Here is a 13,994-nt window from a genome sequence, read left to right as displayed (position 1 = left end):
AGGAAATCTACCTGCATCTGAATATTTCAACCCATGAATGTTACTTAAACACAAAAACAAATCAGAAACTCTCAGTGTCTAATGTGTGACTTTTCATGTCTCTGAAATCAGACTGCCCAAAGAATTGTTACAAATCCCTGGCTGAACTATAAATCCCCAAATCAAGGAAAATGATAACCCTCACAGAATTTCCAGATCTAGATAACCCCTTCACCATGTTTATTTATGACTCTATTCCTGTTTGGAAAACTTCCTTGATGCCTCACAGGGTGTGTATGAAATCCCACTCCCTGCAGTCTGAGGCACACTGTAAGTGGCACGCACGCCAGGGAGCTTTAGAGTGGGATGCTCACTCAGCACGAGCAATGCCTCCCATCAAGCAGCTTCCTGGATAACGCCTTATGAAGACAGTTTTTCACTGCTGACATGTCAGCGTCTGTTCTCAAGTACTCATGCTGTTTTTCATAAAAGATGCTTTAGTATGGAGCCGGCTCTGAAACCAACACTGCCCTTGCCTTTGCTGGGCCTTAACAAAAGAATTGCTTTAAACGGTGTCTGAATTATATGTCATTGTTATCATATTTTGCACTGGCCTCCAGCAAGTCTACAGTTACACGTTAAAGATTGACATTTTGTTGTAATGAATAATTCAGTAATAATATTTGAAAGGGCCAAAAAAAATCACGTATGTGAAAAAGCTGTATACAGAGGAACTGATTTACTTGGGAATACTCAGAACTGAAGCTTAACAAAATTAATCACCATGTATATATAAATTTCTCACAAAGTTGCATTGTGATTTTAAAGTCAGTGGGATTATTTCACAAGGAAATGACATAGTGTTCCCTATTCCAGGGTTGTTATTTTACTGTTTACTGTAGCTTTAAAATGTTTTCCGGTAGAACTAGTTCGAGATAATTAAGAAACAGATGCAAACCAGCATTTCACTAAGGAAGTGGACTCCTGTTTTGAATATACCAAGGATCATACTAATTTACAGTAAACCATTATGATTTAAACAAATTATTGATATTTCACTTGATATAGTTAATGCTGAATAGAATAACTGAATGAAACTATCTTTCTGTGGTTTAATTTGCATGTAAGCAAAAGGAAGAACTAGCCTCCTTGACTTTCAAGTGGCAGTGCAAACTCAGCTTGCTCCTTATAAATCACCGAGAGATTATTTTCTTTCCTTTTTCTCATTTTTGTTTTTCTACTTTGGCCTAAAATTTGCCTCTTAGATGCATCAATACTTTGTGTCCCTAATCAAGTTCTGGTTATGTGGAGACCTTCAGAAACATTCATTGACCCAAAGTGCTAATTAAAACGTATGTTGAACTACTTGAAGAAAATGCTAAGAAGTGACTTCCTATTAATTTCACCAATATGGGTATTAATCACCAGGAAGTTGAGCTAAAAAATTAAAATAAAATTATTAGCCCTTGACAAGAATGTGAGCAGCTTTTGTATTCTCCGTATGTCTCATGAACATACAGATTTCTTCCTGGTACTGAACCCTCCTGTATTTAAACAGTGAAGTACAAAAGGTAATTTGGTTTGAGGAAGCATTTACCCATGAAGTCTTCAATTGCTTACTCTGGGATATGGAAGCATCAGTTTAAAAAAGATTTTTCTTTGCGTTCTATCTGACAGATAGTTGCTGCAATAATGGCAATCACCGGCATCGTCATGATGGCGTATGCAGATAATTTCCATGCTGATTCCATCATAGGAGTGGCATTCGCAGTGGGCTCAGCCTCTACATCTGCATTATATAAGGTATTTTGTGCACTTTCTTATGTAGTCAACTGTTATTTCATAAAGTAAGGAAAGACAAAGAAAATCTTGTCTAGGAAAAAAATGATGATTTAAATAATAAGAAGTACCAATTACTGAGTGCTTGCTACAGGCTGGGCAGTTGCCAGAAATTTTCACCTGTGTTAACACATCTTTATGAGGCATAGGTACTTATCCCCACTTTCCAGATGAGGAAACTGAGGCTTTGAAAGAGTAAGATCTTTCTGCCCAAGATCATACAGTTAGGCAGTGATAGAGCCAAGATTTAAACGCAAACTGGTCAACTCCAAAGCCTGTGCTTCATGCCTGCGCCCTTTCCAAATCATTAACCAGTTGTAGCAGGGGCTAAGAAAGACTTCTCTACATTTCTTTAACTACTGATGGTCACTATTTCAAATACAACGAGGTGTTAAAGAATAAACTATCACTTGAGAGCTTACGATTTGCTACACATTAACTCCATGCCATGTTAGTAGCTAAATGAAGAGTTCTTTTTCCTCTCTGATGAATACTCTGGCTCTGTACTATACACTCACAGTTCTTTCTCCACTGGAGCTGCCTGTCATCAGTGAAGACTCTATTCAGAGTCACTGTCCCTGACTTCAGAAGTGAGGACGAAGAGAACAGATCTAAAAGGTTATTCACCAAAGCTCCGCTTTCAGAGCCAGCTTCCTGGATGTAGCTAAAGAACTGCTCCTCTTTCACCTCTCCTGGTGTTTCAATGAGAAAGTTCTCTCTGAAAGGCAGAAAATGCCCTTCGCATCCCTCCTGGATGCCTGTTCTGACGATTCACCAGCACTGTGGCTCAGAGGACATTGCGTCTATTTCCATATTGACAGCCCTGGCCCACTGATTCTGTGACAAGCTTAACCACCATTCACTCAGTTGCCATTAGTGCCTAACTTGCCCTCCACTGAGACTCCACTGAGATGTCTGATGTGACCAAAGACTAGCGCGTGACCAAAGACTAGCGCGTGCCCAAGTTCTCTTGATCAAGTCTCTCAAGAGAAAAAACAATATGTTTAGTTAAAATTAAGAGCAATACCTGGAATTGCCATACGCCTGGGATGGCTCTTTCAGAGAGAGAACCCCCTGGCCATGTTACAGATATATTCATTCTGGGGCAGTAATATTTGCTGACATGCACAAAAATCCATTGTGCACCATAGAAAAGATCTACTCTATGCTACATTGTTTGAAGATTAAAAAAGGAAGCAGAGGGGTTAAAAAGCCAAGAAATATGGGCTTGAGACCTGGCACCTCCCCAGCCTGATGTATGGTGTTAGGTTAGCCATTTACATCTCCTTGCCATCTTTCTATGAACCAGATTTATAATTCCCCTCCAAAAAAAACTTTTTAAAACCTGGAGAATAAACACAGTATCTGTGAAAATATTTTAAGCTCAGAGAGGAAAGTGCTTATAAATCCAAGACATCATTATTATTTCTCTCAACAACATAATGACGGGCTTTCTCTGTCCAATTTTGTTTTCAGTACCTGTCAAAATAAGGGTGATATGAATCCCGTGCTTGAAGGGAAGAACTGATGGCATCTCAATCCTAGATGTTTCTGGGCTTGTCTGTGCTCATTTCTCATCCACCCTGGACCCATAACTGATGGTGGTGGTTAACACGGTGTGCAGCCTCCCTGCGGAACGCCACATGGAGTTCATTTGATGGCATTAGCTGTTTCACGTGAAGGCTCTAGGGCATTGGAATTCCTTATCTCAGCAGCCCACTTAATGCCATGGAGACGGTGGGCCAAGGAGAAGTAGAGCAGTAACTCTGGGCTGGTTCGCTGCGGAAAGCTTACCTTTCTGATCCAGCAATGTTCTGTGTGGCTAAGGTATTTCTGTCCCATTCTAGGTTTTGTTTAAGATGTTTCTCGGAAGTGCCAACTTTGGTGAAGCGGCACACTTCGTCTCCACGTTGGGTTTCTTCAATTTAGTCTTCATCTCCTTCACCCCAGTCATCCTGTATTTCACCAAGGTGGAGCACTGGTCCTCGTTTGCAGCTCTGCCGTGGGGCTGTCTCTGTGGCATGGCAGGGCTGTGGCTGGGTAAGTGGCCCCAGGTCTTGTCTTCTACTCCCTATGTCACTTGCTTTTTCCTTGGGTAGTTAAATTGTCATAGTAGGATTATTCCCCTGGGTACCCGTATCCTGTTTTCCAAACTTACTTAAGGTTGGTTAAGAATCGAAAGATTCTTTGCAGCCTACAGATTGATGAGATTAGCGCTATCCAACTAGTACACCTCCCAAGGGTTAAAGTCTGAGCTGGAGACCCATGCCTCTCTGATCACCACTGGTCCTCAAGTAGCCTGGTCCATTCTTCATAATGTACCATACGCTGTCACTGTGTCTCATGTGTGGCATGGTGTGGCAGGAGAGTGAATGGTGCATTCAAAGAACTCAAAGTGGTGGGAACACCTAGTGTAGGAGCAGTGGGGGAGGAAGGAAGGAGATGCCATTCAGGAGGGAAGCAGGTTTTGAAGGGCCTGGAAAGCCACATGGAGGGGTTGGATTCCATTTTTCACAAATAATTCTAAAATTTATACGAAATCACAAAAGACCCAGAATTGCCAAAGCAGTACTGAAGAAAAAGAATGAAGCTGGAGGAATAACCCTCCCAGACTTCAGACAATACTACAGAGCTACAGTAATCAAAACAGCATGGTACTGGCACAAAAACAGACATATGGATCAATGCAACAGAACAGAGAGCCCAGAAATAAACCCACATACTTTTGGTCAATTAATCTTTGACAAAGGAGGTAAGAACATACAATGGAGTAAAAGTCTCTTCAGCAAGTGGGGTTGGGAAAACTGGACAGCTGCATGTAAATCAATGAAGTTAGAACACTCCCTCATACCATACACAAAATAAACTCAAAATTGCTTAAAGACTTAAACACAAGACAAGACAGTATAAACCTCTTAGAAGAAACCATAGGCAAAGCATCATCTGACATAAATCTCAGCAATGTTCTCCTAGGGCAGTCTACTCAAGCAATAGAAATAAAAGCAAAAATAAACAAATGGGACCTAATTAAACTTATAAGCTTTTGCACAGCAAAGGAAACCATAAGCAAAACAAAAAGACAACTTACGGAATGGGACAAAATATTTGCAAAAGATAAGATTGACAAGGGCTTAATTTCTAGAATATATAAACAGCTCATACAATCTAATAAGAAAAAACCCAATCCAAAAACGGGCAGAAGACCTAAACAAGTAATTCTCCAATGAAGACATACAAATGGCCAACAGACACGTGAAAAAATGCTCAATATCACTAATTATCAGAGAAATGCAAATCAAAACTACAACATGTTCTCACCTCACACCAGTCAGAAAGGCCATCATTCAAAAGTCCACAAACGATAAATGCTAGAGAGGCTGTGGAGTAAAGGGAACCCTCCTACACTGTTGGTGGGAATGCAGTTTGGTACAGCCATTATGGAAAACAGTGTGGAGAGTCCTCAAAAACTGAAAAACAGACTTACCATGTGATCCAGCAAGCCTGCTCCTGAGCATATATCCAGAGGAAATCTTAATTCAAAAATATATATGTACCCCAATGTTCATAGCAGCAGTATTTACAATAGCCAAGACATGGAAACAATCTAAATTTCCATCAACAGATGACTAGATAAAGAAGTTGTGGTAAATTTATGCAATAGACTACTACTCAGCCATAAAACATGATAAAATAATGCCATTTGCAGAAACCTGGATGGATGGCCTACAGATCGTCATTCTAAGTGAAGAAAGCCAGAAAGAGAAAGAAAAATACCATATGATATCACTCATATGTGGAATCTACAAAAAAAGGACAAACTTATTTACAAAACAGAAACAGGGATAGGGAAGGGATAAATTCAGAGTCCACAATTTGCAGATACTAACTACTATATATAAAATAGCTAAACAACAAGTTCATACTGTATACCACAGGGAACTATATTCAATATCTTGTAGTAACTCACGGTGAAAAAAAGAATATGAAAACAAATATATGTATATTCATGTATGACTGAAGCATTATGCTGTACACTAGAAATTGACACAACATTGTAAACTGAGTATACTTCAATAAAAATATATATACAGGGAAAATCAAATCAAATCAAATCAAATCAAATCAAATCAAATCAAATCCACTTGACCCTTACACAGGGAGATGACGGGCTCACATCTGCATTTTAAACAGTCCACTCTGGCTGTGTCTGGAGAATGAATCTGAGATAGGAAGCCCTCATCAAGCAAGAGAAAAAGAACAGGGTGTGGTCGCCCTGCTAAGTAGGCTGTGCCTAGTTGATGACCAAGAAAAAGTCACCTGGAGTCTTTTTTCATCTTCTTTCTCCACAAACAGCCCCTAACTCTGAGGCTGTCTCCTTCACCTGAGCAGCCAGGAGGCTCCCACTTTCAAGCTGTGCTGTGAGGGGAACTTCAAAATAACAGGCCTGCTCTTTTCTCACCAAGCAGTTGAACAACAAACACCCAATGACTCAGAGTCTCTTTACTCAGAATCAAACCATTTTCATTCTGCTCCTCCTCCCTCCCGGCACCCGAGGGCAGCCTTCCGACCCTCTGTGCCTGCTCTGCAGTTTCCCACCGCACTGACCTGCAGCACTTCTGCCAGCTCTCCGTTGACCTTCTTTACCGGGTTACAGACAATCCGAAGAGGCACTGCAATTCCTAGAAGAAGAAGAAGAAGAAGAAAAATGCCCTTGTTCTCATTCCCACAAAGACATTGGATCATCTTCTTCTACTTTGGCCCAGGCCCACAGGGGGAGCTCTTAAACAAGACAGGAAACACTCAAGAGAGGGATCAAACATTAATTGTTGATCCTCTGAATTTGACTTTTGAAAGCCAAAAATGTGTAGTTAGGACCTCTCGTAACCTGTGCTGAGTTGAGTAGCAATCCATCAACAGCGGTCTTTTCATGAAACCAAAACCCCCTAATTAAAAATACCTGGATCATTTCCTGGCCAAGAACAATTTAATCGGGAATCATCATAACCAAAATCTCACCGACTCTTGGCCCCAGCTGTGCACACACGACCTCCAGCTCGCTGCAGAGTGGCCCTCCACCAATGTGCCCCCTTGCCAAGTCTAAAACACACTTCTAAGCAAGCCTGCTCAGGCTGGGTGTCACCACACTAACTCTGTAGTTCTCCACCAAGCAGCGTGGGCTCCACGATCCACTGGGTGCCATTAGAGCTGCCCCACCAGGCCCACCCAGTGCACCGAGTCCTCTCTGTGCCAGGGTTGCTCTGACAAAACGAGGAGACAGCCTCTCTCCTGTCTTACACACCCCAGGGTTTTACAATCTTCAGTGCTCCTGCTCTCAAGTTTTTATTTTCACCTTCTCTTCTCCCTAGGAATCCAGCCAGAGTAGGGCTGGGAGTCAGATCTAAGTGGCAAACAGCAGGCTGTACTCTGAGCTGTCCCCTTCCCCCACGTCACCTGCAACTACAGCTTAAATTTGCTTAGGTTCACCTGGCCTTGCTCCTGCTCTCGGGTTGGCCTGTCTTACAGGGAGTGCCTTCACCCAAATGCATGTTGGCCTCATCCATTTCCCTGCCATGTCTGAGGCCCACTTCGGCTCGGGCAGGGAGGGCCTCATGCTACAGATAATGTATTGAATTACAGTCTTGTCCTTAGGTTGTCAAAAGAGCTTCTAAGCGTTCTATCTCAAGAACGAAGGAAAAGCAGATAACCCATTTCAGTGAAGCCACCTGGTTCTTGTCGAGTGTGAAAAGCTCAGTTCTCAGCCACACGCCAACACTTCCTTTCAATCTGCTAACATATCCAGTTCAGCCAATAAAGTGAGAGTTGGGGAGTTCAGCAGAGTCTGTGCTGAGTTTCATAAATTCCCGGAAGATTCTGTTAGAATCTGCCATGTTTGACTCCGAGTCTGAGCAGAGAGTTGAGGGGCTGGAATGTTCATCCCCACTGTAACTCCACCATGAAGGAGGAGTAGTTACTGACTTAGGATGGCCTCTGCCTTGATCGCCACTGCTGTTGTATGAAAATTATGAAGAAGCCCAAGTCTTGTGAAAATCCAACCACTGTCTCTTTCTAACAGGCACAAATGACTCCAGATAACCAAGTTAGTGAGCTTAACTAAAGCAAGAACTATAGATAACCAAAGTAGAATGAACATTTTTCTAACTGGAATGGTTCTAGAACCATCTTTGGTTCTACAGAGATACAGGCAACATGGCTGAGTCACTTCCACAGAGATTCTTCCTGAAATGAGGACTTTTTGTAGTTAACACTCATTTCTCTAACCCCTAAAACAAACATCAGCTTGAACTCTGTTAAAATAATACTATGTAATTTATCATTGTTTTTCTTTTCAAAAACAAGTATTTTTGATCAAGATGATTATTTTAACTTGATATGTAGCTTAAAATGTCCAAAGATATGAATTAAAGGGTATTGAGTTATACCTTACACTGGTTCTATAGACTTGCCCTGGGGTTATCTGTGCACAAACCAGGATGTGGAAAAGGTCCCTGGGGTTCAGTGAATTACACTAAATACACCTTTGTTTGCCTATATGATGCTCCCCTCAAGAGAGAGGGAATAAAACAGCATAGGCCATCCTTGGACAGATCTTCCATTAGGCAGCAACACGAGGACCTTTCAGCCGTCCAGGATTATGGCATGATATAGTAAAGTAACAAGGGAGAAAGCTCCAAACTTTAATCAGTCACCTGCTTTTAACCTCTGGCCCAACCAACCTTTATGGTGCCAATAACGTTATAGTGAATTGATAATTTCACCCCTTTACATTGCTCCCTTATCCCCTTTACCAGCCAGCTGGCAAGAAATCAGGCAGCCAAGGTGGCAGAGGAGGAAAAAAGAACATGACTATTTCATGTGCGATACATACACACTCATCTCCAAAATTAGATGATTAATTGACCAATGGTACAGATAGTTTAGAAGTCATGTTGAGCAAAAGCATTGACTATTTTACGTTAAGAAGGAAAGAGCCCAGTTTATCAGTTCCCCTTTACCCTGTATACCCTTCTTTGAAGATGTGGTATATTTATACAATGGAATACTACTCAGCCATAAAAACTGACAACATAATGCCATTTGCAGCAACATGGATGCTCCTGGAGAATGTCATTCTAAGTGAAGTAAGCCAGAAAGAGAAAGAAAAATACCATATGAGATCGCTCATATGTAGAATCTAAAAAACAAAAACAAAAACAAAAACAAAGCGTAAATACAGGACAGAAATAGACTCATAGAGAATACAGACTTGTGGTTGCCAGAGGGGCGGAGGGTGGGAAGGGATAGACTGGGATTTCCAAGTAGTAGAATAGATAAACAAGATTATACTGTATAGCACAGGGAAATATACACGAAATGTTATGGTAGCTCACAGAGAAAAAAACCTGACAATGAGTGTGTATATGTCCATGTATGACTGAAAAATTGTGCTGAACACCGGAATTTGACACATTATAAAATGATTATAAATCCTGTATACCCTTTTCTTTACAGCCTTCAACATCCTGGTGAATGTTGGTGTGGTGCTGACATACCCAATCCTCATCTCCATTGGGACAGTGCTCAGCGTTCCTGGAAATGCAGGTACTGGGACGGTTTGACCTGTGCACGATACATCTCCTGCTTGTGTTTGTTTTACACCCGAGTTGTTTCTCTGAGCAATTGTGAATTATGTCCCTTGCCTGGGAAGACGTTTTTAAATAACATGAATGTGTCAGACAACAGAATAACGATGCAGCAGATTTAAAATTTGCAGCTACAAACACTGTTTTTACTTGGTTGTGCTTTTAGAATTAAATACCAAATGTATCATTTGGGTTCCATGTAATCTCCCTGACAACCTAATTTTCTGGTATTTTTAGAGGAAGTCCTGTGGAAACAAAAGGCATCCCCGCATAGGACTCTCAAGGAAACGTCACTAATGAAAGTGTAAGAAATGTTCAGGGTGTTGGCTCCCCATCAGACTATCCATGGGGAGCTGTAGAAGCTTCTCCCGGGGGCATGTCAGATGGCCCTCTGGAATGGATCTAGGAAAAAGCAATTTGACTCATCACTTCAGGGATAAGAGGAGAAGCTATTTTTTCAAGGAAAATCTTTCTAGTGAAAACAGTCATTAGAACAAATAATGAAAGTATGTTATCTGGATGGCAATGCAGTCCTTTGAACCTTAAAATTCTATGCTTCCAAGTCTTAGGTAGCCATCTTTCTTTGCCACGGGACAATCAGCAAATGTTTGTTGACTACTTACTATGTGATTAGGACTATAGACGAGACTGCAGAAAAAAGATATTATTCCCATGAGAAACTGAATATGGAAAACAAGACCAACATACATGAAATAATTTAGAGCTCTACAAAGTAACTTATTAAATGCCACATTTGTAACAGACTCTGGCTTACAAGATATCTAGAGGAAAGGGATGTCAGGGGGAGTGAGCAGAGTTGTCAAGGAATTCCATTCATTCATCCATGAATTCACTCATTCAATAAATAATTTCTGAGCACTCAGTTATGCCAGGAACTGTGCTAACACTGGTGACAGATCCTGAATAAGACACAGTCCCTGCTCTCAGGACTGTAGTATAGAAGGGAGGTGAAAGGAATTGAGTAATTCTGATGCAGAGGGAGAATGGCTTTGATGGAGGTGTGTACTGAATGCTCTGAGAGCACATGGGAGGGGCATCCAAGGAGGCATCCTGCAAGAGGCCTTGAGGGAGAGATCTAACAGAAGGTTTAGCTGGATGAAGTGGGTATGAGGAAGCAAGAGCATTCCATGTGAAAAAAAACAGTATGTATATGACTACTGCTATATATACTAACGTGTATATGATCCCACTACAAGATATATGCCCCCCAAAACTGAAAACAGGGACTCAAAAATATCCTTGTACATAAATGTTCACAGAAGCACTATTCATACTGGCCGAAGGTGGAAACACCCCAATATCCATCAACAGATAAACTGATACAGAACTTGTGATACAATGGGATATTATTCAGCCATAAAAAGGCATGAAGTGCTAACAGATGCTACAATATGGCTGAACCTCGAAAACATTATGCTAAGTGAAAGCAGCCAGACACAAAAGGGCACATACTGTATGCTTCGCTTTATAAGAAATATCCAGAATAGGTAAATCCATAGACACACAGCAGATTGGTGGTTGCCAGGAATTGGGGGGTGGAGGGTGTGGATAAGGGGCTGGGGAGTCACTGCTTAATGGGTACTAGATTTTATTTGGAAATTATGGAAATGTTTTGGAACCAGATGGAAGTGGTGGTTGTACAACATTATGAATGCACAAAATGCTACTAAATTCACTTAAAAATGGTTAATTTTAATTTATTTGAGTTTAACCTCAATTAAAAACTACTGTATGTAAATTAGATAAACAATAAGGTCCCACTGTATAGCACAAGGAACTGTATTCAATAGCTTGTAATAACCTATAATAAAAAACAAAATATATATATATAACTGAATCACTATACTGTACACCAGAAACTAACACATTGTAAATCAACTATACCTCAATTAAAAAATTTTTTTCTTAAAAACTAGCATGTGCAAAGACCTAGACATTGATAAGCTTGGCTCTCTTAAAATATCTTCAGTGGTCCAGTGAAACTGGAGAAGCATGGAGGGATGCAGAGGGAAAGTGCTAAGAAATAAACCTGCAGAGGTTAGTAACGCAGATGGCATTTGCCCTCAAAGGGTAAGTATGATTTAGAGAGAAGGAATGGAAAGCAAATGGAGGGAGCAGTATTGATAATGACATGGAAAAAGGAAAGATAAGCTTGAAAGAACAAGAGGGACTTCTGGAACTCTCTAGAAGTAGCCCTGACTTTGGTCATTGGTTTTCAGAGAAGCTTAGAAGCAGTCATAGACCGTGACTGACTTGGTGTTCCTTCCCCAGCTGTGGACCTCCTGAAACAGGAGGTGATATTCAACGTCGTCCGCCTGGCAGCTACCATCATCATCTGCATTGGATTTCTGCTGATGCTGTTGCCTGAGGAGTGGGATGAAATTACCCTGAGATTCATCAACAGCCTGAAGGAAAAGAAGAGCGAGGAGCACGTGGAAGACATCACTGATCCCAGTGTCCACCTGCGCAGCAGAAGCCGGGCCAACGGGACCGTGTCCATACCACTGGCTTAAAGAGGGACATGTTTTGAATGCACGTGTATGTATATTCTGTGAATATAATAAAAAAAATTCTCACTACCTGTACACTCAAACGACAGTATTAACTCTGAATTTGGATAAATCATATGTGAAATAATGCTGACAGTAAAAGTTTACATTTATATGCTTATCAAGGAACTGGTATAAATAATCATAATAAATTTTTTATTAAAACATTCATCCTTGTTCTACTTCTTCTGGTTTTTGTTGCGGGAGAGGGGTAGGGACGTTCCCTCTAATTTGCCTGAAAATATGAGATTCTATTAAATTATGCACTTGTCATTACTTTTTTCTCACCTGGAACTGAGACCTTTTTATTCAATCAGAGAAAGTTGCATAAGAGGAAAATACATGAAAGGGATACACACTTTATATATACTTAAGTCCAATAAGGGGTTTCAATTTGAAAGCAGAGAAGTAACTGAACAAATATCAACAGATCATCTACATACAAGACTTACACCAGGAAATATGAAAATGTGAAGATACAAAATACCCCATCTGGACTTTCAACATGCTTAGAGTAGCACAGAGCTTAAACGAGGTTACTAACCTCTCTCGTGTGAGGCAGACATTTGCAAATGGTACAACGGTTATAGAGACGTCATCCATTATAGAGATGGTTGGCCATCTCTAAATCTTTCACCACCAAGATTTTTGGAAGAGTTGTTTACATTTGCTGTCACTTCTTCAACTCCCATTCACTCTTCAACCCACTGCTGTGTCTACCTTCTGCCCCATCATTCCTCTAGTGAAGTATATTCACCAAAGTCACCAATGACCTCTTTCATGCAAAACCATACTGACACTGTTCAACCCTTACTTATTGGCTCTCCGTAGAATTTGACATGAACACTTCTTTTTCCTTGCAATATTCTCTTCACCTAGATCCCATTACAGTTTCCTGGTTCTCTTTCTGCTTTACTGGCTGCTTCTCTGGACTCTTCCTAGGCTGGTCTCAGCACAGTCAGTGTTCAGTCCTTGTCTTTCTTAGCATCTCACTCCACACCGTCTCCCTCTGGGGTCTCATTTGCTTCCATGGCTTTAAATGTCATCCATGTGGTGTTGGCCTCATAATACTTATCTCCAGCCCAGATTTGTCCCTGGAGCTTCAGATCTGACGATCCAAATGCCTTCTGCAAGCTCACTTGAATGCCTCATTGTTTACTTCACATCCAAGGACAAAGTTGAATTGATTATCTGTTCTTCTCAGGCCTATTCCTTCCTCTCCCTTGTTCCCCGTCTAGGTTAATGGTACCATCATTCACTAGCTGCCCAAGAGTCATCATGCACTAGATGCCAGACATCAGACTTAAACTTCTGCCTTCCTCACCCTCCACACCTAAAACATACGTCCTGTTGATTGTTTTCCTTAATATTTCTTGAATCTATGTACTTCTCTGCTCCTATTCTAGGACCCCAGCATTTCTTTCCCTGATGAGTGAAATACTCTTTACTGGCCTCTCTAACTCCTAGTATTGCCTCTCTCTAATCCCTCCTGTGTCCAGCAGGATGACTTTTCTAGTACGTAAATTTGATCACTCTGCTTCCCTACATAAAACATTTTGGTGGCATCTCATTGTCCTCAGAATAAGATCCAAACACCTTTGCATGCCATTCAGTGTTCATCACTGACTGGCCCCTGCCTGCCTCTAGAGATGCACCATCCAGTAGAACTTTCTGTGATGATGGAAGTAGCCTGTATCTGCACTGTCCAACAGAGTGGCCACAGCTGGCTGCTGAGCTCTTCAAATATAGCTAGTGTAACTGAAGGACTACATTTCTAATTTTATTTACTTTTAATTAATTTTAAGTTAATTTTAAATAGCCACATGTGGCTTTTGGCTACCATGCTGGATAGCACCACTTCCACCACCCCACTCCCTGGGGTCCCCTGGAATGTCTTTGCTTTAGTGACACCATACTTCTTACAGTTTTTCAATCAAGACATGCTCTCTTTCTTGCATTCTTTTCC

The 13,994-nt window shown here is 41.1% G+C and overlaps 1 protein-coding gene across 1 annotated transcript in view; it reads left to right on the top strand.

Annotated features, from left to right (window-relative positions):
• Positions 1 to 12,220, top strand: part of SLC35F4 (solute carrier family 35 member F4) — a 222,152-nt gene extending 209,932 nt beyond the window's left edge. Inside the window, exons 5-8 of the mRNA XM_031453777.2 lie at positions 1,657 to 1,782; positions 3,666 to 3,858; positions 9,328 to 9,417; positions 11,751 to 12,220. Of these exons, the coding sequence (XP_031309637.1) occupies positions 1,657 to 1,782; positions 3,666 to 3,858; positions 9,328 to 9,417; positions 11,751 to 11,992 (651 nt within the window). The 3' untranslated portion in view covers positions 11,993 to 12,220. The remainder of the gene's footprint in view (positions 1 to 1,656; positions 1,783 to 3,665; positions 3,859 to 9,327; positions 9,418 to 11,750) is intronic.
• Positions 12,221 to 13,994: the final 1,774 nt, after the last annotated feature.

The sequence above is a fragment of the Camelus dromedarius genome, chromosome 5 (assembly GCF_036321535.1).
Source record: "Camelus dromedarius isolate mCamDro1 chromosome 5, mCamDro1.pat, whole genome shotgun sequence".
In the NCBI taxonomy this organism is placed as follows: domain Eukaryota; kingdom Metazoa; phylum Chordata; class Mammalia; order Artiodactyla; family Camelidae; genus Camelus; species Camelus dromedarius.
This window is presented reverse-complemented; position numbering and strand designations above follow the sequence as displayed.